General features: G+C 62.1%; 1 protein-coding gene across 10 annotated transcripts; it reads left to right on the forward strand.

Annotated features, from left to right (window-relative positions):
• The first annotated feature begins 76 nt into the window (after window positions 1-76).
• SBF1 (SET binding factor 1) lies at window positions 77-25,420 on the forward strand. Of its 10 annotated transcripts, none has more exons than XM_074326643.2 (42): window positions 77-288; window positions 6,228-6,313; window positions 6,653-6,790; window positions 7,001-7,159; window positions 7,241-7,351; window positions 7,699-7,722; window positions 7,974-8,079; window positions 8,185-8,317; window positions 8,421-8,529; window positions 8,615-8,728; window positions 8,819-8,896; window positions 9,235-9,348; window positions 9,437-9,565; window positions 9,647-9,745; window positions 9,829-10,033; window positions 10,114-10,226; window positions 11,038-11,187; window positions 11,379-11,447; window positions 11,521-11,679; window positions 11,749-12,014; window positions 12,135-12,307; window positions 12,389-12,462; window positions 12,549-12,744; window positions 12,929-13,056; window positions 13,675-13,853; window positions 13,953-14,089; window positions 14,187-14,394; window positions 14,508-14,704; window positions 14,830-14,967; window positions 18,038-18,115; window positions 18,373-18,536; window positions 18,609-18,785; window positions 19,188-19,289; window positions 19,361-19,546; window positions 19,624-19,750; window positions 19,832-19,962; window positions 20,032-20,262; window positions 23,746-23,853; window positions 23,937-24,148; window positions 24,613-24,700; window positions 24,772-24,903; window positions 24,988-25,420. In XM_074326643.2, exons 1-42 carry the CDS (start codon window positions 234-236, stop codon window positions 25,084-25,086), a joined length of 5,682 nt encoding a protein of 1,893 aa, XP_074182744.2. In that variant the 5' UTR covers window positions 77-233; the 3' UTR covers window positions 25,087-25,420. The 10 variants fall into 10 exon arrangements, with proteins under 10 accessions (XP_074182744.2, XP_074182745.2, XP_074182748.2 ...); XM_074326644.2 differs by having other exon boundaries at window positions 11,752-12,014; XM_074326651.2 differs by having other exon boundaries at window positions 89-288; window positions 7,246-7,351.
• Window positions 25,421-26,180: the final 760 nt, after the last annotated feature.

Consider the following 26,180-nt stretch of genomic DNA (forward strand, 5'->3'; position numbering starts at 1 on the left):
GGGACCAATGGGGGCGCGTCGCTCCAGGCCATGCCCACAGGGCGGGGCGAAGCCGCGCAGGCGCACGGCGCGGCCGGGCGGGCCGGCTGGCTGGGAAGATGGCGGCGGGAGCCCTGGCGGCCGCCGCGAAGCGGGCCCGGGGCGTCCGGGGTGCGCGGGCCAGGGCCGGAGCCGGGCCATGAGCGCGCCGCCCTCGCGTCCCCGAGCCGCGGACCCCGCCCGCGCTCCTCGCTATGGCGCGGCTCGCGGACTACTTCGTGCTGGTGGCATTCGGGCCGCACCCGCGCGGTGAGTGCCGGCCCGCGGCCGAGGGATGAGCGATGAGTGCTGAGGGCCGAGCGCCGGGGACCGGGGGCAGGGAAGGGTCAGCCGTGCCAGACGCGCCGGGGCAGCCGCAGGGACGTGCCGGGCGGGCAGGCCGAGGCCACGGGGCCAGCGCGAGGGTCGTCGCGGGCACCTGCGGCGCATGGGCCGAGCGTCTGGGGTCGGGGAGGGCCGGCCTGACCTCCCGAGGTGAGCAAGGCGGTGAGACAGGGCGGCTGGAGCCTGCCCGCCACACTCAGCGCAGAACCGTGTCAGGCGTCGCCTGGCGTCGCCCGAGAGGTGGGAGACCTGGGGCGGGCGGTCTCCTGACTCCCAGTTGGGTGGGACGGGCTTTCTCGCCTTGGCCGACTGCCGGGTGGCTCTGCTTCCAGGGACGCGCTCGTTGGCTTGCAAGCCCCTCCTCTGACCCCCAGTGGCTCGGGTCTGAAGCCTCTTAGGTCCGGGAGGTTTGGTGGGATGCAGAAGAGTGGGTGGGGCCTGGGGACTACTTCCTGAAGAGACGGTGTTTGAGCTGGAGCTGAGGACTTCAGGAGGAAATGTGGGGAGGAGAGAGAAGAGCATTCCTGGCAGAGGGCCTGCCGTCCTCATGCCTGCGGTGCAAGCCCTGGGTGGGGGATCAGTGTGGTGACTGGTGCCGATGGCCAGGAGGTCGGTGTCTAGGGTCAGCGCTTGTGTCTGAGAGCCCTTCAGCCCTGGGGGTAGGAGAAAACAGAGCCTGACAATGACATCAGCAGCAGCCATGGAGACAGCAGCTTGGGGAGCGTGCCCCGTGTGCCAGGCCCTGCACAGCCCTTTGTGTGCCTGATCTCACTTTTTTCTCCCAGCAGCCCACCGAGCTTTCCCAGCTATTGCCCCATCCGCAGTGCAGAGTCAGGGCAGAGAGGACAAGTGCCTGGTCTGAGCCCCCACAACGGGCCGGGCCTTGCACCCAGGTTCACCCAGAGCCAAGCTGTGGGTAGTGCGCGTCACGGGGGGGTGGGGGGGGTGGGATGGCTGTGGTCAGGCTGGGTTGAATCATGAGCCTGTAGGTGGGGTCTCCCAATCTGCCCTGCTTCTTGTCAGCCCAGATGTCACTGGCACCATCTAGGACTCGGACTCTCTTCTTTGCCTCTCTTCTTGCTGAGTCCCACCTGCTGGACCCTGCGTCCTCCATACCCTCCTCAGTGCCCTCCCATCAGTCCTTGCTCCTGCTCCTGCTCGTCTGAGAATGCGTTCACTGACACCCTCAGTCATGAGCGTGTCTTTCTCTCCAGAGAGGGAGTTTTGCAGGCAAGGACCAGTCCACACGTGGCAGGCTCTCTGTCAGTGCTGTGCAGGCCCACAGAGAGAGAGCACTTGCTCCATGCCACATGTGGGGGCAGCGAGGAGGCCATGCTGCCTGGAGCAGAGGGGTGCCCAGGATCCAGGAGACAGGCCTGGCCAGGGGCTGCCCCAGCGTGAGGGGCCCTGGGATGGCTGGGGCAGGGGGTTCATGAGCACAGCTGCCACAGTGGGCATGCTGCTGCTGAGGGTGGGGTGGGGAGGACGTGAGGATGCAGAGACCACAGGCAGAAACCAGGTGGGGGGCCATGCTGATGGTGGTGGCAGTAGGACTGGAGTTGAAGGTGAATGTAAACGAGGCAAGAAGAAGCATGGCGGGGTTCCATGGCAGGCTAGCTGTGACATGTGCGCCCTGCTGGCTGAGTGATTCCCAAGCTGCCCACTGCCTTAGGGCTGCTGGGCTCTGGAGCCCCATCACCACTGCTTTCAGCTGCTGGCCAGCCACCCAGCCTCAGGGCCTCCCTGCGAGGACCAAGCCCACAGGCTGGGACCCTGGCTGTGGGGCTGAGGGCAGAACCAGCCGGTGGGGAGAAGCCTGAAGCAGAAGAGCACCACATGGGGTCAGAGGGACCAGCCTTGCCACCTTGGGCCAGTCTTTGGGCTCTCTGCACCTCAGTTTTCTCATCTGGAGATGGGCTGAGCCGCATAGACCTCTGAGGCTGCCATGAGCATGAGATGTACGCACACACGTGAAGCTGTTCACATGAGAGGCTTATTAATGGCCATCAGCGGGTGTGGACGCCCCCAGGCACAGATGGAATGGGTACCTCTGCAGGAGGTGGAGGACCCCTGCATGCTGGTAGGCCTCGGGCATCGGCACGGTGCAGCGCCCCTTGTGTTCGTTCGGAGGGCAGAGTGGTAGACATCTTGTCCTTGGCCCAGAGCTGCTAGATGCAGGGTCTGAGAGCTGAGTCCTGGAGTCCCTCCTGAGGGGGCACCTGGCTTCCTGGTCACCACCGGGCAGACCTCGCAGGCAGGAGGGAAGGAGAGACGGGCCTGGTGCGGGACCCCTTGTGTACCATAGGGTACAGGCCCCTCCATGATGAGTGGGCTCGCACCTTCTGCATCCTGGGCCCAGTCTGGGAATATCTTGGGGTCCAGACAGACTACCTGTCCAGCTCCTGCCCTGGGAGGGCCCTGACAGTGGTCAGCTGACTTGACCACAGCGTGGCCAATGCTGGGGTGTGTCTTTGGGAGCAGGAGACACACTTGACCTGAACAGTTGGCAGAGGCAGTGTCTGCCAGGGAAGAGGGGCTGGACCCCTCCTGGTGCTAGGGGCAAACCCCCCTCCAGCATCTGAGAAGAAGGCCGACCTTCCATGCCATGACCTGGCCTCTTTCAGTCCTGACCGTGCTGAGCTGGCCGCATTCCTGGGCTCCATCTGCTTTCCCCACCCATGTTCCCACCCTCTCTCTGGAGCAGGTCCGGGCTGTTTGGGACAGCCTAAGTTGGCTCCCAGCCCCCACCCTGGGAGCCAAAGGGTCCAAGGCCTTGGGTCAGAGTTGGTCTGGTCTTACTGGGGGGAGTTTGGGGAGTACCGCTGGACAGGCTACAGCCCCTCTACGTATGTCCTGCTGTGGTGACTGGCTGGGGTGGCCTGTGTGTTTGGTGGGAGGGGCAGCAGGAAGGTGCGTCCTTCCTTTGCTGGGCTAGTCCCAGGGTGTGTGCAGGGGCAGGCAGAAGAGACTGCACCCTCCTTTGCCTCTGCCCACAGTGCCTGCTGGACCTTCAGGCGCTGGAGCCTGGCACTGGTGACAGGCGCTGCCAGCAGATGACAGAACGCGTGCTCTGTGTTCTCCTGCCTGCAGCCCACACGCTGCGGGGATGTGGCTTCGAAAGGAAGCCCTAGTCCCTGTCTGTGTCTCAGGGAACCTTGGTGCCCTTCCTCCTAGGCCCCCAAAGGAGTCCCGCCCTGTGACGCATGGCTGTGCTGGTTGGATTGGTCCTGTCACTGTGGGGTGGGGGCACCCTCCCTCCTGTCTACCCCGAGGTGGGGGCAGCTCTGGTGGGGCAAGGAGCAGCCACAGGTCACCTTCATGGCCAAAAGGGCTCTAGGGGGTGGGGGATACTGGGAGATGTGGCAGAACCCACCCCCACCCCAGGATGCAGGCCGGCAGCTAAGCTGCAGCCTGCACAGAGCTGAGGGGTGGGCTGGGGTCTCTGAGAAGGGTCGGGGAGAGACCAAGAGCCAGGGCCTCTGTATCGTGTGCCCTCCCTGGAGGGCCTGCCACGTCCTGGGGTGCTCTGGGGCTCTGGTGGCTGCTGTGCCCTCTGACTGGGTTTGCTGCTCGCTTGAGGGGTGAGTGGGGCCGGCTGTGTGTGTTCAGCAGGCCCCCATAAAGCTGTGGTCTGTGCCTGCTGGTGTGTGATGGACACTCAGACGTAACTTCTTGCTCACGGAGCTCTGGTCTGGCCCAGCTGGCCAACAGGTGCACCAGCGTGATAGGGGTGTGGCGGGGGGTGGTCAGTCCTGGGGTTCCCCTGCAGGCCTCAGGCTCAGGCAGGGTGCACAGAACTGCCTAGAGGAGTACACACTCTTTGGGTTGAGACCTGAAGGTAAGTTTGGGGCCATGATGGCCCAGAGGAGGTGCTGGCAGGGCTCTCTCACTCACCCTGTCCAGCCACCTGCCCACACAGGCCAGAGACAGCTCAAGGAAAGTCTCCTTGGTTCTCCTGAGGGTGGAGCCCTGCAAGTGGTAGTTGATGGGTAGGGGGTTGAGTGGGGGGGGGGGAGCGTGGCGGACAGTGGGCAGCTACTCGTCCACTTTGCCTGTCTGGCTGGCCTTGAGAGGGGGGCTTTGGGGCAGAGGCTACTGTCCCCATTTGCACACACCCCCCTCTTCCTTCCGCCGTCTGCTGCCTCGTGGCAAGAACTGGGTGAGCCCTGGGTGCCAGCCAGGCCTGGGCCCAGATGGTGGTTTGGGGCTGCATACAAGTCAGCCCTCAGGGGTGAGGGCGGGGAGAGGAGCCATGGCTCAGGGAGCATTAGCCTGGGCCTGTGAAGAGTGGCCTTGGGGGTGGCCTGAAGGGACCCTAGGGGCTTTGTCTTGGTGAGCTGCAGGCATGTGTGTAGGTAGGGGTGGCACCAACAGACACCTGTTCCTCTCCCCCACCTTGTCTTGTCTGCCACTTCATCTCAGGGTGTCGCGATGGGAGGGGGAGGGGAGCAGGAAGCTGAGGTTTTATGAGTCAGAGTCATGGTCCCTCAGCCGCCACCTCCAGCCAGGCAGCAAGCAACCTGCCTGTTCCTGACCTTGACATTGGGTGGGGGGTGTCCTGAGAGTGCTCTGTCTGGGCCTCGCGGGGTCCGTGTAGAGGTTTCCTGCAGAGTGCCCACCCCTTACTGTAGGCCCCGTTCTGCTGCTGTGGGCCAGGTGGAGGGCAGGGACCTGCGTCTCCTGTGTGTTGTGTGGGAGGTGAAGGTGGGGAGGCTTTTGCGTTTCCCTCTTCACTGTGCTGCCATACTGGGTGCGAGCTAGAAGAACAGACTGGTGTTGCTTCTCCAGGAGTCCCGCGGGGCGAGTGGTCCTGGCATGGCCGGGTCATGCCTCCAGATGTGGCTCTGTAGGGGGTGAACAGGAGGCAGGGCCCCCTGCGGGCCCGGCTGGGGTGTCTGGACCTGGGAGCAGTGCCCTGGGCATGGAGTGGGGCAAGCAGACTACAGGGGGCTTAGGGGGCCCTGGGGCCCCAAGGAGGGGGGGGGCTCTGTGGATACATGGGGAGCTAGCGGGCTGTGAGGCAGTGTGCCCAGGGGCATGAGCAGCGACATGGGCCTCTTGCCCCCCCGCTCCCCGGCCCCGGGCCGTGCTCAGCGTCCCTGTCGGTGGCTGTGTGCATGGGGCCTGTGCAGGCAAGGACGGGCGTGTGTGTCCCCACCCCCACCCCAAAGCTGCTGGACCCCCAGCGCTCAGGAGGACCCTCCTTCGGTAGGTGCCCTGAGGACCTGTGCTGGGCCTGCCTGTCTCTGTAGGAGTGGGGACTAGCAGCCTTTGGGGCCATGGGCACGGTGGTCTTTCCCTGGGCATGGACATCACGGGTGAGACCTCTGCGCCCCTCATATGAGCCAGGGCTGACGGGTGAGGCCGAGGCAGGGAGCGGAGCTAGCTGAGCCGCCCGGTGCCAATGTCAAGGTGCTCACTCCTGGCCAGCCAGGGCGTGCTGGGGGTTGGCTGTGGAACAGTCTGGAACTACTCTCCCCTTGCTGGAAGCGCATGTGCTGTGCAAGCAGGCTGGCGGCTGGTGTGCGGCCAGGTGGGGGTGGGAGCCGGGAGTGCCCCCGGGCTGGGCTTCCATGCTCTTGGTGCCTGGCCTCGCCTGCCACAGGCCCGCAGGGAGCCCAGCCCCACAGCAGGAGCTTCTCTCTGTGCCCTCTGGTGGCTCTGGGGTCTGTGGCTGCCTAGTGGCCTCTCCTCATAGGACTATTCTGAGGGAAATTATAGGTCTGGAGCTGAGGCCGATCTGGTGCCAGATGAGGGCAGGGGTGGGGGATGTGTCCACCCCGGGGCCTCGAGGTTGCCATCGCGGCTCCTGCCTGGGTGGGAGGTGGGAGGTGGTGTGCCCTGACACCTGCTCCTGTCCTCAGGGAGTGGGGAAGGCCAGGGCCACATCCTGCAGCGCTTCCCGGAGAAGGACTGGGAGGACAACCCATTCCCCCAGGGCATTGAGCTGGTGAGTGGGGAGCACGGGGGGGCCAGGCCAGCAGCCCGGGTCCCTGGAGGAGCTTCTGTGGAGGGTGGAGGGCGGGGGCACTGGCTTGGCTGGCAGGGTGCTTGGTGCCCACATCATGTCATCTCTCCCTCCAGATGGTGGAGACCATGTCCTGCGTTACAGGGCCCTCACCCCAGAGGCTATTACTCCCTTTTATGGGGGGGCGGGCTGAGGTCCAGGAGGTGAGGTGCACCCGGCCTGCAGAGTGAGGGCCCAGTGTCCACGCCCTGACTGGTCAGTGCTCCACGCGGGGGCAGAGGGAGCTGACTGACCAACCCTCCCTCCCTCCCTTCCCCCCAGTTCTGCCAGCCCAGCGGGTGGCAGCTGTGTCCTGAGAGGAGCCCTCCAACCTTCTTTGTTGCTGTCCTCACCGACATCAACTCCGAACGGCACTACTGTGCCTGCCTGACCTTCTGGGAGCCGGTGGAGCCCACGCAGGTTAGCTGGGGGCCTCTGGGGTGCCGCCCAAATGGGGCTGAGCCTCTGGCTGTGGCCGACTCCCTCTGCCTTTGTCCCGGGCTGTGTCTCCCTGTCTGTGGCTGGTCCTGCTGCCCCAACCCCATGGAGGCTGCATTTTCCCGGAGGGCCAGTCCCGTCGGACTTGTGGGACGTGCCTGAGAGCCAGGCGAACGGGGCTTCTGTTCACAGGAAGCCGTGTGTACCGAGGACGCTGCTGGGAGGGAGGAGGAGGCAGATGAGGGAGGCCCAGTGCGACTGCCACCTGCAGCGGCCGTCCCACCTGGCCAGCTGTTCGCTCCAAAGACGCTGGTGCTTGTGTCTCGGCTGGACCACGCGGAAGTGTTCAGGGTGAGGCGGGCAGCCCGGGCTGCAGGCAGGCTGTGGGGCCCCCGTCAGCTGGGCTGCCATTGCCGTCTGTGGTCCTTGCAGAACAGCCTGGGGCTCATCTACACCATCCACGTGGAGGGCCTGAATGTGGGCTTGGAGAACGTGGTCGGCAACCTGCTCACCTGCATCATCCCCCTGGCTGGGGGCTCGCAGGTGGGTCTGGGGGCAGCCACTGTCCACCCGCAGCCATGGGCCCTCCAGGCCTGTGGCCGTGGGGGTGGGGGCCTGGTGGGCACTTGGACTCCAGCCGGGGCTGAGCATGGCCTCAGGCTTTGGACACTGCTGCATCTTAGTGCTGCCATCACCTGTCACGTTTCCTTGGCCCTGCCTGCTGGCCTGCGTGTCCCATGTCTCGCCTGGCTCTCTACCTGGCACCTTTCAGTTCCTCTGTCCTCTCGCTCCTTGGGTGTACCTTCTTTGGATGTCGGTGTCTGCTCCTTCGTGCACGCCCCTGCGTGCGGGTGTGTCTAACTGTGTCTCTGCCCGTCTGTCCTGTGCAGCTGGACTCTGTTGAGGACGGAGTGGTACGGATTCTTTGTTTCTCCTGCCCACCCAGGCCCCATCCCCGCCCCAGGTCAGAGGCCCTGGGTTTTCTCTGCAGCACTGCTCAGGCCCACAGAGGCCGGGCGTGGCCTTGCCCTGGGGCCATGCCGCCCGTCCCAGCCAGTCCCACCTCAGGGTCTGTCAGTCCTCCAGGCCCGCCTGAGGCCACGGAGCTCTGGGCTGACATGGGTCTGGTCAGAGCCACTGAGCACCAGTCTGTCTCTTTCCACAGAGAACCATCTCTTTGGGGGCCGGTGACCGGCAGGTCATCCAGACCCCGCTGACGGACTCCCTGCCCATCAGCCGCTGCAGCGTGGCCCTGCTCTTCCGCCAACTGGGTGAGCCCAGCGTCCCCACCCCGCACGGGCCTCCCTTTCCTCTCCCTTGGGGCTGGCGCACAGAGGTCGAGGTGGTCACTGTGCGTGGGACGTGCTCTCCCTCAGGCATCGCCAACGTGCTGTCTTTGTTCTGCGCGGCGCTCACGGAGCACAAGGTGCTCTTCCTGTCCCGCAGCTACCAGCGCCTGTCGGACGCCTGCCGGGGGCTCCTGGCACTGCTGTTCCCGCTTAGATACAGGTGCCCCCCGCCCCCCCCTCTGCCCGCCACGCCCCTCTGCCCGCCACGCCCTCTGCCCGCCACGCCCTCTGAGGCTCTGACGCTGAGCCCGGGCCTGTTGCAGCTTCACGTACGTGCCCATCCTACCGGCGCAGCTCCTGGAGGTGCTCAGCACGCCCACGCCCTTCGTCATCGGCGTCAACGCCGCCTTCCAGGCAGAGACCCAGGAGCTGGTGAGGGCCGCATCGCTTCCGCCTCCGCCGCGAGCCCTGCTGACTGCCTGCGGGTCCCTGACCACTTGCTGCCTTTGGTCCACAGCTGGATGTGATTGTCGCTGATCTCGATGGAGGGACAGTGACTGTCCCCGAGTGTGTGCACATTCCAGCCCTGCCGGAGCCGCTGCACAGCCAGACACACAGTGTGCTCAGCATGGTGAGCAGGGCCAGGGTCCTTGGGGAGGCTGAGCTGGGGACACCTGGCAGGGCTGCTGTGCAGCTGACCGCCTCCTCTCTGCCACTGCAGGTCCTGGACCCGGAGCTGGACTTGGCGGACCTCGCCTTCCCACCACCCACAGTGTCCACGTCCTCCCTGAAGATGCAGGTGGGGCCACTGCAGCTCCGTGCAGGGGTCTACGCCCACCCTGTGCCTCTCCTTAGGTCTGCTGCCGCTGGGGGTTGGCTGGCAGTGCTCAGCACACTGTGCGGCCACCCCCTCGGCTGTCACACGGGGCCGTGAGTGCATGTGGGTGCGTGTGAGCTCAGGGTCCTGTGCAGGAGTGGCTGTTGGCACTGAGTTTCAGGGGAATCGCTGTGCCGTGTGGAGGAGGGCACAGGGGCCTGGGAGGCCAGGGCAGGGTGTGACGGGCGGTCTGGGTGGGCAGAGGGTGCACAGGGACCTTGCAGGGGCCTGGCACTCACCAGCACACACCTGCGCCCCAGGACAAGGAGCTGCGTGCCGTTTTCCTGCGGCTCTTTGCTCAGCTCCTGCAGGGCTACCGCTGGTGCCTGCACATGGTCCGCATCCACCCGGAGCCTGTCATCCGCTTTCACAAGGTAGGGACCGGGCGGGGCGGGGCAGGGTGGGGTGGGGCGAGGCCGGCAGGAGCCAGTGCCCCAGGACTGACCACCTCCTGGACCCTAGGCAGCCTTCCTCGGCCAGCGAGGACTGGTAGAGGATGATTTCCTGATGAAGGTGCTGGAGGGCATGGCCTTTGCAGGCTTCGTGTCGGAGCGTGGGGTCCCCTACCGCCCTACGGACCTGTTTGATGAGGTGCGTCCCCACCCCTGCTGGGAGGAGCCCCTGCCCCCCTCCCCTTCCTGACCAGATGCCTGATCCTGCCTCTTCCCCCAGCTGGTGGCCCACGAGGTGGCACGGATGCGGGCCGATGAGAACCACCCCCAGCGTGTCCTGAGTCACGTCAAGGAGCTGGCAGAGCAGCTCTATAAGAATGTAGGGCAAGTGGCACAGGGTGGGTGGCCCAAAGGCCCCTGTGCTGGCCTGGGCTCTCACCCATGCCTACCTGTGTCCCGCAGGAGAACCCATACCCGGCTGTGGCCATGCACAAGGTGCAGAGGCCGGGGGAGGCCAGCCACCTGCGGCGGGCACCCCGGCCGTTCCCCCGGCTGGACGAGGGCACAGTGCAGTGGATCGTGGACCAGGCCACGGCCAAGATGCAGGGTGCACCCCCGGCCGTGAAGGCTGAGAGGAGGACCACCGTGCCCTCAGGGCCCCCCATGAGTGCGTAATGCGGAGGGGGGGCCTGAGGAGGGCCCCAGGTGGGAGTGAGGTCAGAGGTGAGAGCCTTGTTTGCTTCCCAGCTGCCATCCTGGAGCGCAGCAGCGGGCTCCATGGCAACAGTGCTCGACGGCTGGAGGTGGTCCGAAACTGCATCTCCTACGTGTTTGAGGGGAAGATGCTTGAGGCTAAGAAGGTGAGGGCACTGGGTGCCAAAGCACTGGGGCTCCGGTGAGGGGGCCCTTGTGCTGGGGTGGGGGCTCCAACCTGGGGACTCCTGTTCGCCTGCGGGCGACTGTGGGGCTCTGGGCTGGCAGGAAGGGCAGTGGATGGCAGGTCTCCGATCCCATCTATCTTAGCGCGGCCGGACAAGGTCTGCTCCAGAGGCTCAGTGAGATGGATTTACTTCAATTGTTAGCCTTCAGAACCCCTAAGGGTTTTCACTGTTAAGTTTCTTCATCTTCCACGAATAAGTGTCCACCCACACGTGTTGTTTTTTAAAAAGTGGATGGAACACGGAAGCCAGTTGCATGCTGCTCTGCCCTTTGTGGTGTTCACTAGCACCAGTGTGCGCCTGCTTGTGTCATAGCTGTGGGTCCCCTCTGGCACCCACTCTGCGGCAGCCCTTTTTGGGGGTCTGCAGGGTCCCCAGTTGTCTGACAGTAAACACAGGGCAGGCACGCGGCCCTGGCTCTGTCCCACCAATGCCGAGTCAGCCGGCTCTGCGTCAGCCTTCTGCTGGGACACGTGCCTGGCTGGACTTGGGCCCTGGGTCCTCTAGCCGGTGGGTGCTGATGCTGGGCCGTGGGCCCCACCACAGAGCATGCCTGCCCACAGCATACCCGAGCTTTCGGGTTTGGGGCTGTGTCCACTGAAGCCCCTGAGTTGGCGGCGTCGGGTCTGCTCTGTGGTCACAGCCTGGGCTCTGGTGGCCCGGTCTGTGCCTCCCTCTGACCCTCCAGGGCAGGCTCACAACCCTCCCCTCAGCCCTGTGTTCTCACCCCCAGCTGCTCCCTGCGGTGCTGAGGGCCCTGAAGGGGCGCGCAGCCCGCCGCTGCCTCGCCCAGGAGCTGCATCTCCACGTGCAGCAGAACCGGGCGGTGCTTGACCACCAGCAGTTCGACTTCGTGGTGCGCATGATGAACTGCTGTCTGCAGGTGCGGACGCCGCCCTGTGTATACCAGGACCTGGTTCATGGATGGGGGGTAGGGGGGACAGCCCTCATTGGGGGTAGGCGTGGGGTCTCCTGCCCTGAACCCCCGAGCAGCCCTGGGCAGCCGGTGCAAAGGGGTGCCCACTGGGACGTGAGGGCTTGGAGCGAAGGTCCCCATGGCTGCCTCTACCACAGGACTGCACCTCCCTGGACGAGCACGGCATCGCAGCCGCTCTGCTGCCCCTGGTCACAGCCTTCTGCCGGGTGAGTACTGGGCTGGCCAGGGTGCCCCGGCCCCTTCGCGCGGCATCTGCTGATGCCCCCCTGGTCTCCGCAGAAACTGAGCCCCGGGGTGACGCAGTTTGCGTACAGCTGCGTACAGGAGCACGTGGTGTGGAGCACCCCCCAGTTCTGGGAGGCCATGTTCTACGGAGACGTGCAGACCCACATCCGGGCCCTCTACCTGGAGCCTGCCGAGGACCGAGACCCTGCCCAGGTGTGCGGGGACTCCCGGGACCCGGGCGGTGGGCACGGGCCAGTCCCTGGCTCACCCTCAGTGCTGTAGCAGGTAGGGGAGGCACCTGCGGAGGACGAGCGCTCTGCCCTGGACGTGGCGTCGGAGCAGCGGCGCCTGTGGCCCACGCTGAGCCGCGAGAAGCAGCAGGAGCTGGTGCAGAAGGAGGAGAGCACGGTGTTCAGCCAGGCCATCCACTATGCCAACCGCATGAGTTACCTGCTGCTGCCCCTGGACACCAGCAAGAGCCGTCTGCTGCGTGAGCGCGCAGGACTGGGCGACCCCGAGAGCGCCAGCAACAGCTTGCTCACCAGCAGGTGGGGCGGGGCTTGGGTGGGTTGGGGCCAAGGGGCGGGGCTCGGGAGGGAGGGACAGGGCTAAGGGGAGGGGCCCGGCGGTGGGTGGGGCCTGTGCCCACCGTGCCCCTCCTGGCCCAGCATGGCGGGCAGTGTGGCGGAGAGCTATGACACGGAAAGCGGCTTTGAGGATGCAGAGACTTGCGACGTGGCCGGGGCCGTGGTCCGCTTCATCAACCGCTTTGTGGACAAGGTCTGCACAGAGAGTGGGGTCACCAGCGACCACCTCAAGGGGCTGCATGTCATGGTGCCAGGTATGGGGGGGTCTGGGTATGTAAGCACTCTCCTCGGGCAGTGGGTGTGGGGGCCCGGGGGTGAGAGCTGCTGTCTCGCAGACATCGTCCAAATGCACATTGAGACCCTGGAGGCTGTGTACCGGGAGAGCAAGAGACTGCCTCCCATCCAGAAGGTGAGTGTTGGGGGGAGGGGGCGGGTGGGGTTGTGGGCACCAGGTCCCCAGTTGTGTCCTGAGGTGCCACTCCTGTTACTGAGCAGCCCAAACTTCTGCGGCCCCGCCTGCTGCCTGGCGAGGAGTGTGTGCTGGATGGCCTGCGTGTCTACCTGCTCCCTGACGGGCGTGAGGAAGGCGTGGGGGGCAGCGCGGGGGGCCCCGCACTGCTCCCGGCTGAGGGCGCCGTCTTCCTCACCACCTACCGGGTCATCTTCACGGGGATGCCCACCGACCCCCTTGGTAAGCCTTTGGACCCTCCCCCCACATCTTTGGGGTGAGCGGGACTTACCCTGCGTCTCCCCCTTTCTCAGGCGTGCAGGCTCTGAGACGTAGGTCACTGTTTGCTTCTTCACCTGCCCGGGCCCCCTTACCTGCTACCCTGTCCTGTCCTGTCCCCCTGACTCTCTGCCCGGCCTGCTATAAGTGGGCGAACAGGTGGTGGTCCGCTCCTTGCCGGTGGCCGCGCTGACCAAGGAGAAGCGCATCAGTGTCCAGAACCCTGTGGACCAGCTCCTGCAGGACGGGTTGCAGCTGCGCTCCTGCACATTCCAGGTCTGCGGGCAGCGCGGCGCAGGGTGGGCGAACTGGGCGGGGTGTAATGGAGGGGGGCGGGGCCCCCTGCCGTGCACCGGCTTCTGAGTGTCAGCTTCTCTTGAGACGGTGCCAGCTGGTCTCAGCGTGGCACTTGTCATTTCTGAGATTACAGGGTCACTGTGTTTTAGTTTGACGCCATCTTCCCGTGAGACCTGCTGGCCTTCAGGGCTCTCCTGTTCGCTTTGCGGGCCCTGACCTTTGAGACCGTGTCTGGAGCGTGTTGGGCAAGCCCAGCACAAGCAAAATGTACACAGGTTAGGAGGAAACGAGGTTAAAGACCGTGTTCCTCAGCCTTACGGCCACACTGGCAGCATGGCAAGTGGCTCCCGACTGCCCTCCCTCAGGAGGACGCACCCTGCCAGGCCCGGGGATACCCACAGCTCGGCAGAGAGGCAAGGTCGCCCTTCACAGCCTTGCCGTGGGCCGGCCCGCCACCCCCCCCCCGGGGCTGTCTGGCCACAAGGTCTTCGCTTGTCTTATTCGGCAGCCACAGGGGCCTCCTGTAGGCTCACTGGCCTCCCTGGTCATGGCCAGGGCCGAGGGCCGCCCGACCTCTGAGGCCTTGTGTCTGTACAGCTGCTGAAAATGGCCTTCGACGAGGAGGTGGGGTCCGACAGCGCCGAGCTCTTCCGCAAGCAGCTGCACAAACTGCGGTACCCACCGGATGTCAGGGACACCTTCGCGTTCACTCTCGGCTCTGCCCACACCCCTGGCCAGCCACCCCGAGCCACCAAGGGCAAGGGTCCTTCCCTCAGGTGTGGAGCTGGGCCCCAAGGCCAGGGAACTCGCCTCTCCCAGAACCGCTGTGTGCATGTCCCGTCCCTTCTGCTCACTGCTGACCCTGTACGCTGTAGGACCCTGTCCCGGAACCTCGTGAAGAATGCCAAGAAAACTATGGGGCGGCAGTACGTCACTCGGAAGAAGTACCACCCCCCCAGCTGGGAACACCGGGGCCAGCCGCCGCCTGAGGACCAGGAAGACGCCATCTCAGGTGGGGGTGCGGGCAGCCCTGGGTGGTCGGGTTGAAGAGCGGCATGCAGGACGGGGCCTGGCGCTCGGGGGTGACGCTGTGTGCCTGCCTGCCCCAGTGTCGGAGGAACTGGAGCCCAGCACCCTGACCCCGTCCTCGGCCCTGAAGCCCTCGGACCGCATGACCATGAGCAGCCTGGTGGAGCGGGCGTGCTGCCGGGACTACCAGCGCCTGGGTCTGGGCACGCTGAGCAGCAGCCTGAGTCGCGCCAAGTCCGAGCCCTTCCGCATCTCCCCAGTCAACCGCATGTACGCCATCTGCCGCAGGTGAGCGGCTGGGCTGCAGGAGGCCGCAGGGCTGCTGCTGCGCTTGGCCCTTGGGCGCTAGAGAGAGCACCTGCGGGGCTGGTCGCCCTCGAGCTGTCTCTCTCTCTTCCTAGCTACCCGGGGCTGCTGATTGTCCCCCAGAGCGTCCAGGACAACGCCCTGCAGCGCGTGTCCCGCTGCTACCGCCAGAACCGCTTCCCAGTGGTCTGCTGGCGCAGCGGGCGCTCCAAGGCCGTGCTGCTGCGTTCTGGCGGCCTGCACGGCAAGGGTGTCGTGGGCCTCTTCAAGGCCCAGAATGCGCCTTCCCCAGGTACCCCTCCCCCCCACACACCTGGTTCTCCCGCCTGTCCCAGGCTTCGTCCCCATTCCTACCCCTGCCCCGCCACCCCGCCCCCTGCCCCGCCCCTTCCACCGCAGCTCCGTCCCCTCCCCCAGGCCAGTCGCAGGCAGACTCCAGCAGTCTGGAGCAGGAGAAGTACCTACAGGCTGTGGTCAGCTCCATGCCCCGCTTTGCTGACGCCTCTGGGCGCAACACCCTCAGCGGCTTCTCCTCGGTGCACATGGGCGGCCACGGTGAGGGGCACTCAAGGGCGGGAGGACTTTTGGGGGTTGTGGTGATATTTCCAGAAGGCTGGCCAGCGAGGGGGCAGAATGTTTGGGGTGGGACCAGGTAAGTGCCCTGAGACCCTGCGCTGACCACTCTCTCCCACCCGGTTGAGCTCCCTGGCCTCCTGGTCTTCCCTGGACACAGCCTCCAAACCCCCATCTGGTCCCTGTTCCTCCTTTTCTCCCCCCGCCCCTACAATGTCCCCGCCATGTCGCCATGGCCCACCCCATCCAGTCCATCTTACTGCTTGGTGTTTGTCCTCATCTGTCCCAGCCCCTTGGGTTTTGTCTGACTGGTCTCCCTGTCCCTACCGTGGGCATCCTGAATGCATTCCGGACCTGCTGTCCGCAGGTAGATCCATGCCCGTGGGACTGTCGCTGCCCCTGCCCACATCTGGCTCTGCCTACAAGGCTGAACCTCCTGGTGGCCCTCTGTTCTGAATGGTGGGGTCCCATCACCCTAGTTTGCAGAGGATGCACCAGTCCCCAGAGGCCATCTGTGGACCTGCCCCTTGCCATAGGACACTGGTGCTGGGTGGCTCCCAGATGTGCTCGGTGATGTGAGAGCACGTGCTACTGTCCACAAGGGGAGCATGGCCTCTAGAGAGGGTGGTTTGGCCTCCTAGGGTGACAGGCGGAGAACCTGTTGGGGAGGTGAGCCAGGTGGGTGCTGGCTCTGCAGAGGCTCTCAGGCAGCAGGGGCGCCCATGAGGTCTCATTCTGTGAGGCAGGGAGGAGGGTCCTCTTCGGGGGTGGTCTCGCTCCAAGGCATTTACTTCTGCATCCCACTTATTCCCACCTGATCCCATCTGCTTCGATCTGACCCCGACTTCCTCATCTTCCCCACTTTGTCTCCCCACACCCTCATCTGCCCGTCTCCCCACCTGACCCATCTCCCCATCTGCCCCCATCTTCCCCCATCTTAACCATCTCCCCCATCTGACCCATGTACCCTGTCTCCCCCATTTGCCTGTTTCCCGTGTCTGACCCCGTCTTCCCCCTCCACTTACCCCACCCCATTGCCATGTCTCTGCTCCTGGACGCTCTCTGATGCTCAGACCCCACCTAGCTCTTCCTCTTGGCCTGAGAGATGCTGGGCTCTTCTAGGGTTGGTCCTCAGACTTAGGACTCCCGCCGCTGTCCAGCCCACATCGGTCCTTGGGGCCTGGAACCTGGTGTCCGGTGGGCTCTTTGTCTGTGCTGGGTGATCTTGTCTGCACACTGGAGGCGAGGGGTCTGCGGGGCTGCCCACACTGGCCTGAGCATGGCCCAGACGCTACCCCTTGACCTGTACCTCAGCAGACGTGGTGACAGTGTCCATCTGGGAGGTGTGGTGGATACCATACCTGGTATACCATACCTGGAGCTGTCTTGGCTGTTACGGCTCAGAGTTGGTAGGTGTCACATGAGAGGCCACTTCTCTGTGAGCCCCCTACCCCTACCCTGGCTGGTGCAGTGTCACATGGCGGGGGGGCACTTGTTGGTGAGGCCTTCCTGGTTCCCTCCATCCCTTCCTTCATGCCCATGTGTATTTCTCTGCTGTTGACATACTGGGATGCAGAGGTGGGTTTTGGGGGCCGGTGGCACCACCCATGGGCCAACCCTCCAGAAGCTCAGGCGTTGTCCTTCACTCTTCCCACTCCGTCCACCCTGAGTCTTGTGAGCTGACAGCCCAAGTCTGCTGTGCTGCCTGCTGTCGCACGCTCTGCCACTGGCCCAGGCCACTCCTGCCTGCGCCACAGGGCCGCCAGTGGTCACACCACCCCTTTGTGTGGCAGGAGGGGCTCGCCCTCCCTAGTGAGACTGGAGGGTCCCGCACACCCACTCCTGCCCCCCAAGGTGCTTCTCTGCCATCTGAGCACACCAGTCTCTGTCCCTGCCTGACCTGTAGTCCCCAGCTCATGCTGCACCTGTATCTGTGACCATTGTCTGGACAGTGGTGCCAAGGGGGCTGGGAATGAGCAGCCAGGCTGCCCTGTAGTCACCTGGGCATGCCCTCCCAAGACGGCCAGCGTTGCCGTCCTCTGTTCTCAGGGGGCACAGACCTTACGCCCTCCGTCTCCTCTTCCAGAAATACCGCGCTCTCTAGTTCAAGTGGCTTTGGTTTTCCGAACATCAAAGTCCATTTTTAAGTATGACTTGTAGTTGCACTGTCTCTGTCTTCTGCTTCCCCCCGAGGTTCTGAGTCGCGCCTGCCAGCGGCACCCTCTCCATGGCCTCCTGTGTCCCTAGTGCCTGTGTCTCCCCCTGCTGCCACTTGGGCATCTCTGACTGTCTCCTAAGCCCACTGGTGCTACCTCCTGGTGTCCCCCGAGTTCAGGCCTCATCTCAGCTGTACGCGGGTTCCAGGCCAGGTTTTGTCCACATCACAAGGACATATGTCCTTGATGTGGGTGACCGTGCCTCCTGCCCAGTGTGTGGGGGATGGTGGTGCGCCTGTCTGTGGAGACTGCTGTGGCAGGCGGGGCAATGGCCCTGTTGCCCTCTCTGCAGAGGCACGTGAGCCTGCGGCAGGGCCAGGCGCAGGCTTGGGGGCCTGCAGACCACTGTGCAGCTGCCTCAAGCGACTCCATGCCTCCTGGCCAGGCTGACCCAGCCCATGAATCTCAGGCCTTACCCTCCCTCCCTGGCAGGTGGCTCCCTCAGCTTGGTGCTGGGTCTGGGCCGGCCCGTGTCCTCAACTGCTCTCCCTGGTTGTGGGCTGGGATCTTGGCCTCCCATCCTGCTGTGTGCTGGGCAGAGGCCGCTTGGTGGCATGTGTCGTGGGGTCTGAGGGTCCTGGGACAGGCCATGGAGAGGAGCCTAGGGTTCCCGTCTCTCCTGTGACCCTTCCTACCTGCCCCCAGCCCTCTGCTCCCTGGCCTGCCACTGGGGCCCAGAGGTGCTTTGGCTCTGACTCCTGCTGTCTCCAGGGCTCCCGAGGGGCTTGGTCAGAACCCAGCCCTGTACCAGGCCCCTTTGGGCCACAGGCCCCCTACAGTGGGCACACACCCGGGCCTGGGGCCAGGCCTGAGCCTTCTCTCTGCTGTGCCCTCAGTGCCCAGCCCCAGAGCCAGGGTCACCACGCTGTCTAATCCCATGGCGGCCTCGGCCTCCAGACGGACCGCACCCCGAGGTACCGTACCAGCCATGCAGGCTGGCTCCCCACACCTGCCACTAACAGCCCCGTGTGACAGACCAGCATAACCCTGCCCTCCCCACAGCCCTGGGCACTAACAGCCTGACACCCCGAGTCCTGCCCCAGCCCCCGACACTAATGCAGGCACAGGTCCTGCTGGGGTCCTATCGGCCCCCCCAACCCCCTTGGGAGCTCAACCCCAGGTAAGTGGTGCCCTCGCCCAGCTCTGGTACTCAACTGGCTTCTCTGTGCAGGTAAATGGGGCAGTGTTCGGGCCAGTGGGCGCAGTGGTGTGCTCGGTGGCGATGTGGGCTCTCGGCTAGCAGCCCCCCAGGCCAATGGGGCCCCCCCCGACCCTGGCTTTCTGCGGCCTCAGCGTGCAGCTCTCTACATCATCGGGGACAAGGCCCAGCTCAAGGTGACTGGGGTGGGGACATGGGGCCAGGCAGGAGCATGGGGCCTGGGCACGTCTCACCATGCTGGTCTCCAGGGTGTGCGGCCAGACCCCCTGCAACAGTGGGAGCTGGTGCCCATTGAGGTGTTCGAGGCGCGGCAGGTGAAGACCAGCTTCAAGAAGCTGCTGAAGGCGTGTGTCCCTGGCTGTCCTGCTGCCGAGCCCAGCTCAGCCTTCCTGCGCTCGCTCGAGGACTCGGAGTGGCTGACTCAGGTCTCTGCACTGCCCCTGCCCCACTGCGGCCTGGGAGTGAGGAGATGGGGAGAGGCGGTCAGGGCTGCCCCTAGATTCTGGGCTCCCCACTCACCTGTTGCTGAGGGAGGACGGGGTCTTGGCTCCCTTGTCCGACATGCCAGCCCTGGCAGAGCGTGATGACAGCCACTTCCCATCTGGGTGGTGGCGCCTGGGCGGTGGAGAGAAGCTGGGCCTGGCTGTGTCCACTACTGTCCTTCGGGGTGGGGCTGGGCATCTCAAAGACATGGTCTGCCTGTTCAGCCCTGGGGGGCTTGGGAGGGCAGTAGGAAGCAGTGGTCAGCTTGCCAGGGCAGACCGTGCCCACCTCCCTGGCTGGCACGCCTGTCGACGTGTGGGTCTGAGGGGCTGCTGGTCCCGCAGATCCACAAGCTGCTGCAGGTGTCGGTGCTGGTGGTGGAGCTCCTGGACTCGGGCTCCTCCGTGCTGGTGAGCCTGGAGGACGGCTGGGACATCACCACCCAGGTGCGCAGTGGGCCGCGGGGTGGGCCGCCCAGGTCGCCTGGGCGCCCTCCTGAGTGCTGGTGTGCTGGCAGGTGGTGTCGCTGGTGCAGCTGCTCTCGGATCCCTTCTACCGCACGTTGGAGGGCTTCCGCTTGCTGGTGGAGAAGGAGTGGCTGTCCTTCGGCCATCGCTTCAGCCACCGCGGGGCCCACACCCTGGCTGGGCAGAGCAGCGGCTTCACACCCGTCTTCCTGCAGTTCCTGGACTGTGTGCACCAGGTGAGCAGGTGGTTGTGGCAGAAGGCTGTGCCTGCTGGGTCCTGGCCCCTGGCCTCTGACCCCTGATGCCCACACAGGTCCACCTGCAGTTCCCCATGGAGTTTGAGTTCAGCCCCTTCTACCTCAAGTTTCTTGGCTACCACCATGTGTCCCGCCGCTTCCGGACCTTCCTGCTGGACTCGGACTATGAGCGCATTGAGCTGGGTGAGGCCAGGTGGAGGGTGGGGGCGGGGCCCGGGGCGGGGGGCGGGGCCTGGGGCAGCCGGCTCAGCCCTGCCCCTGTAGGGCTGCTGTACGAGGAGAAGGGCGAGCGCCGGGGTCAGCAGGCCTGCAGGTCCGTGTGGGAGTACGTGGACCGGCTCAGCAAGAGGACACCGGTGTTCTACAACTACATGTACGCTCCTGAGGACACGGAGGTGAGCCGGCGCCTGGTTGGGCAGGTGGGCCCCTGCCGGCCCAGCTCCTCACGCCAGCCCCGCCCCCAGGTCCTGCGGCCCTACAGCAACGTGTCCAACCTGAAGGTGTGGGACTTCTACACCGAGGAGTCGCTGGCCGAGGGCCCCCCCTACGACTGGGAGCTGGCCCAGGGGCCGCCCGAGCCCCCGGAGGAGGAGCGGCTCGACGGGGGCGCTCCCCAGAGCAGGCGCCGTGTGGTGTGGCCCTGCTACGACAGCCGTCCCCGGGCCCAGCCCGATGCCATCTCACGTCTGCTGGAGGTGCGTGCAGCTGCCTCCCCACCGTTGACTGAGTCCCTTTTATGGGCTACTAAGCATCTCAGAGCTTGTTTCCTTGTGGGGAAAGGAGAAGCGCTAATTCCCAGGGCGGGTAGGTGGTGAGTAACAGCGCTACAGCCCAGCACTGGGCCTGGCCTGAAGGCACGTGTCACCCAGGGGTCTGGGCACCACTGGGCCATGGGTTTGTGGTGAAGGGGCCCCCCAAGCCCAGAGAGCCAAAGACTGCCTTTTTGTCTCTGAGAATACTCATAGTCTTGGAGTCTTAAGTGGTGGGACTTGTGCCATTTCCTTAGCACCCGCACCCACGTGGCCTGTCACTGTCTGTGCTTTGATTTCAACTGATGTGCGTCTATAGTTAAGACGAGTTTCTTGTACTCAGCATGTGGTGGGGTCTGCTTTTCATCTATTTTGACAGTTTCTTTTATTGGAATTTTTAGTCCATTTACACTTATTGATGTTTGGGTTGAAGTCTAGCTTCTTGCTAGACTTCGATTTTTTGCTCCTTTCTTCGTTTTCTGTTTTTCCCCCAACAACTGAGTATCTTTTAGGATGCTGTGTTATCTACTTTACCAGGCCTTTGAACTAGACATACTCTGTGGTATTTTTAGTGGTTGTCAGCGACTACAGTCATCCCCCTTACGCATCTGTGCTTTGAGTACCTATGGTCAACTGCAGTCTGAAAATATTAAGTGAAAAGTTCTGGAAATAAATGATTCCTAAGTTTTAAATTGTGTGCTATTCTGAGTGGCATAATGAGATCCGCACCATTCTCCGTCTGGCCCAGGATGTGACTTGTACCCTCTGTAGACACTCCCCACCCCACAGTCACTGAGCCATCTTGGTGAGCAGATTGACCGTCTGGTCGTTATGGTGCTTGTGTTGAAGTGGCCCTTACTTCACTAGATAATGGCCCCAGAGCTGTTCACATAACTTTTATTACAGTGTATTGTTATAATTGTTCTATTTTATTATTAGTTATTGCTGTTAATTTCTTACTGTGCCTAATTTATAGATTAACTTTATCACAGGTATGTATGATGGTAGATGGTCTCAGTCATCCACTGGGGGTCTTGGAACGTGTCCTCCACGAATAAGGGGGATGACTATACAATCACAGTCTATCTTGAATTTTGTTGTACCGCCTTACACACAGGAACCACACAACAGTATACTTCCATTCACCCCTTTCTCCTTTGCGCTATTGTAATCATAGCTTACTTTTACTTGTGATACAAACACAGTATGTATTATGTTTTTTTAAGTAGTCAACTTCTATATTTGCCGTTTCTAGTATTTTTTGCTCTTCCAGTGTAGCTCAGGTATAGTATTATTTCCCTTCAGCCTGAAGGACTTTTAATGTTTCTTTTAATGCAAGTCTGCCAGTGACAAATTCCGCAGCTTGTGTTTATTTCAAAATGTCTTTATTGTGCCTTTATTTTTTAAGAATTTTTTTTTTTTTTTGGATACAGAATAGGTTGTCAGCTCTTTTACACTGAGTAGTTTATATCATTCCAGATGTTTTCTGGTTTGCATTGTTTCTGATTAAAAGTTGGTGCTCATTCTTCTTCTTGTAAACTGCATATAATGTCAGCCTTTCTTTTCTCTGAGTACCTTTACGATTTTTTCTTCATCTTTGGTTTCAGCAATTTGACCGTCATGTGATTTTTTCTTTGTGTTCATCCTGCTTGGAATTCCTTAAGCTTCTTAGATCTATGAGATGATACTTTTCATCAACAAATTTAATATTTAAGCCATTATTTCTTTAAAAAGTTTTTTTCTGTACATCTCTCCCTCCTTTCTTCTGGGACTTTATAGTCTCACAGGTCATGAAACTTTTTTTCCTCCAATCTTTCCTCTCTGCAATTCATTTTGGGTGATTTCTATTATCCTGTCTTCAAGGTCACTACTTTTTTCTTTCTTTTTTTTTTTTAAATTTATTTTAAAAAATTTATTGGGGTGACAGTTGTTAGTAAAATTACATAGATTTCAGGTGTACAATTCTGTATTACATCATCTATAAATCCCATTGTGTGTTCACCACCCAGAGTCAGTTCTCCTTCCATCACCATATATTTGATCCCCCTTACCCTCATCTCCCACCCCCCCTTTTTTCTTATGTATATGTGCTCTTAAGCCTACCTAGTGAGTTTTTCATTTTAGATATTGTATTTTTCAGCTCTAGAATTTCCATTTGATTCTTTTTTTAATAGTTTCATTGTCTGTAGGGTCCCCATCTGTTCCACCATTATGTCCATCTTTTTCTTTATATCTTAAACATGTTTATAATAACTTGAATTTTTTTGTAGGGGTAATTCCAATACCAATTTCATTTCTGGGTGTTTTTTTTTCTTTTCTTTTCTTTTCTTTTTTTAAGTTTTTCCTTAAGTACAAATTTCTTTTTCCTGCCATTTTGCTTGTTTAATAATTTTTTATAAGCTGGTCATTGTAGATTCTACATTGTTGAGCATCAGGATTGTGTTGTCTGCTTTTGAAGAGTTTATTCTTGTAGGCAGTTACTGAACTGTGGGTCTTTTTAAGGGATGTTTTAAGCTTTGTTAGGGCAGCTGCCAGATGCCTTTATGCTAGGCTTAGCAGAGCCGTACTCCAAAGACATGGCCATCCCAGGTTTCAGTTGAAGGTTTGGTTCTTCAGCGAGATGTCGCCACTCTAGTTGTTTATCAGTTCTTTATCTTCCTGCAGTGAGTAACCTCCAGAGTTTGGATTTAGCTCACAGCTTCTCAGTAACTGCTCAGGCCTTGTGATGTCTTGCCTGGCACATGGCAGTTTAATTTGGCCAAAGACTCAAGGAGGCTTATGTGTGCCATTCCCACCTCTTGTGTACGCTGCCCTGCAATCCATGTGCTTTAGGGTCCACGAGCTTCCCGTGTCTGCCTCAAGTTCGGCCAGACCCTGTGTTCTGCTAGGGTCTGTGTTCTGCTACCTCCCACACTGTGGCCGACGGCGCCCCTGGTGTCACCCTGTCTCGGCTTCAGTGCTGCCCTGCTGTCCAGCATCTGAAAACAACTGCTTCCTGTTGCTGTCCATTTCCACCGTTGCTACGGTGGGTGAGCTAGTTGGGCTCATTCACACCGTTGTGTCTGGGAGCGGAAGTTTACTATACCTAGGTCGGAGCTGGCGGGCAGTTATGTTGTTGCTCTTTGGAGGAGAGCATGTCTTCTCTCTGGTTGATTTTGGGGTTTCCCTTTGTATGGCAGCAGTTTTTCTGTGATACCCGTTGGGGTTTGTAGTGCTCCTTGAGTGTGTCGTTTGATGCCTGTTAGTGTCTCCAAAGTGATTTTGTGCATTTTCCCACCTTGCCTTCTCCTTCCGTCCTCCAGTTATGTGCACAGTAGACCTTTTCTTACCGCTTCACTTTCCTGCATTTTCCTTCCTTTTGTCTTTGCATGTCCCGGCTGGGTATTTTCTTCTGAATGATCTTTTAAATGTTCACTAATTCTCCCCTAGGAGCTGCAGCGGCTGGAGACAGAGCTGGGCCGACCCCCTGAGCGCTGGAAGGACACCTGGGATCGGGTGAAGGCCACGCAGCGCCTCGAAGGCCGGCCAGATGGACGTGTGAGCGGGCGCGGGGTGGGCTGGGTGGGCTTGCTGTCTGAGGAGGCCGCCTGGCACCCACACGGCCCCATCTCTGCCCCCAGGGCACCCCCAGCTCCCTGCTGGTGTCCAGCGTGCCCCACCACCGCCGTTCGCTGGGTGTGTACCTGCAGGAGGGGCCTGTGGGCTCCACCCTGAGCCTCAGCCTGGACAGTGACCAGAGCAGTGGGTCAACTGCATCCGGCTCGCGCCAGGCCGCCCGCCGCAGCACCAGCACGCTGTATAGCCAGTTCCAGACGGCCGAGAGTGAGAACAGGTGTGGGCACTTCTGAGCTGGGTCTCCGGTGCCTTTGGGAGCATCTAGTCACTTCTTGGGTGGAAGGATGTGTGGTGAGGATACGGTGGTGGCCTGAGCATAAGCTGACAATTGCTGGGAGAGCAGGTGGCTGCAGAGGAACAGAGGGACGGGCTCGGGGGTACCCGTGAGGGCAGGCAAGGTGAGGTTGAAGCAGGTTCCAGGTGAGGCAGGCGGCATGTTCTTCCTGGTCCAGGGCCCTTGCCCTGCGTGTGGGCTGCTTCCCTGCCCTCAGGCTCTGGTGTGGGACCGTGTCCAGTTTCTGTCATGTGAGGGGAACCCCAGGGCTTCTTGGTGGCCTGTCCAGTGTTCCAGTCATGGGTCCGTTTGGTCCTGCTGTCAGGACTGGGCTGGTACAGGTGGGGTAGCTGCTGGGACCTGGGCTTGCTGGGCCCTGACATCCAGCCTGGTTCTGGCTAATGTAGGTCCCACGAGGGCACCCTCTACAAGAAGGGCGCCTTCATGAAACCCTGGAAGGCCCGCTGGTTTGTGCTGGACAAGACCAAGCACCAGGTGAGTGGTCAGTGGGTCTGGGGGGTGGGGCTAGGGGTCCCCACCCTGACTTCCTCCCCTTCACCCCTCAGCTGCGCTACTATGACCACCGCGTGGATACAGAGTGCAAGGGCATAATCGACCTGGCGGAGGTGGAGGCCGTGGCGCCCGGCACCCCCACCATGGGCGCCCCCAAGACCGTGGATGAGAAGGCCTTCTTCGACGTGAGCTGCGGTGGCGGGAGTGAGGGGGTGGGTAGGGCCCCATGGGTGGGCAGGGCCGAGGACTCAGCCACCCACCCTCCCCAGGTGAAGACGACGCGCCGTGTTTACAACTTCTGTGCCCAGGACGTGCCGTCAGCCCAGCAGTGGGTGGACCAGATCCAGGGCTGCCTGTCAGACGCCTGAGCCCAACCCTGCTCGGCCTGCGTCCACTCGTTCCAGACCACTAGGGGTGGGCAGGGCCCCCCGGCCATGTTTACAGCCCCCGCCCTTGACAGTATTGAGGCCCAGCCCCCCAGCTTGTGTGTACAGCCCCCGCCCCCGTCCGGCCGGCCGCTGTAACTTATCGGAGGCGTGGCTGAGCGCCGGCCGGCCGGACGCGAGGCGGCCATGGTACAGCCCTCACGGCGGGCCTGTAAATAGCCCACTCCCGCCCTGCCGGCCCGTCCACCTGCTGGCCCCGGCCGGCCGAGGCTCCCTGTTCCTAGAACCAGAGTCTATAAAGAGAGAACTAACTATGTGCCACCCGCCTGCGTCTCCTCAGCCCCCTGACCGCCCTGTCCAGGCCCTGGGTCCACCGCGTGGGGGGCCGAGGGCGGGTGCCAGGCTGTCCACAGCCCTGGGGCGGCTTCACCAGGCTCCTGCTTGGGGCCTGCGTCTTGGGGCTGGTGCAGCCCGAGAGGAAGGCCCTCCCCTCCCTGCTCAAGCACCCTGGTAACCAGGGAGGCGTTTCCCTAAGGGTGGGTGGAGCCGGGCCTTGGTGCAGCCCCTGGAGGCTGTCAGAGGGCAGACTGGGTGGGAGTGGTTGGGCACCTGGTCAGCAGTGGGGTGGAGGAGTGGGAAGGGCTGCCTGGGGAGCGAGGGTACCAGTGAAGACTGGAGCAGAGGGGTCACGTGTGGAGGGTGGGGCACGGCCCTGTGTGGCTGGCGAGGGCTGCTACCTGATGGCCTTGGTTCTGGGAACTCGGCTCTGAACACTGCCCATCCCCTTCCTCGGTGTCTCCGGTGTCACTGGTTCCTTGCTGCTCCTTTCCCATTCAAACATGAGTCCTGCCAGGCCCACGGCTGGTAGCAGGTGAGGTGTGGGGGAATGGGTATGGGTATCAAATAGGCTGAGACCATCCCAGAGTGGCTGGGTGGTGGCCACTGGTTCCTGGTCAGTGGGGCTGGTGGTGTGGGGAGCCCAGCCAGCAGTGGCCCGTCAGGTGGGAGGTGAGCAGTAGGTGGACACAAGTGCAGGTGTGGGGAGGACCCACGGGTGGCCTTGACTGGGCCATGAA

Source organism: Rhinolophus sinicus, chromosome 1, assembly GCF_057876585.1.
Source record: "Rhinolophus sinicus isolate RSI-liver-muscle chromosome 1, RSI-T2T, whole genome shotgun sequence".
Classification (NCBI taxonomy): Eukaryota; Metazoa; Chordata; class Mammalia; order Chiroptera; family Rhinolophidae; genus Rhinolophus; species Rhinolophus sinicus.

Coding starts and splice junctions, on each gene's coding strand:
- SBF1 (XM_074326643.2), top strand. CDS start 234: ATGGCGCGGCTCGCGGACTACTTCGTGCTGGTGGCATTCGGGCCGCAC. Junction 11,680..11,748: donor AGGACCGAGACCCTGCCCAG/GTGTGCGGGGAC, acceptor TCAGTGCTGTAG/CAGGTAGGGGAGGCACCTGC. Junction 12,015..12,134: donor AACAGCTTGCTCACCAGCAG/GTGGGGCGGGGC, acceptor CTCCTGGCCCAG/CATGGCGGGCAGTGTGGCGG.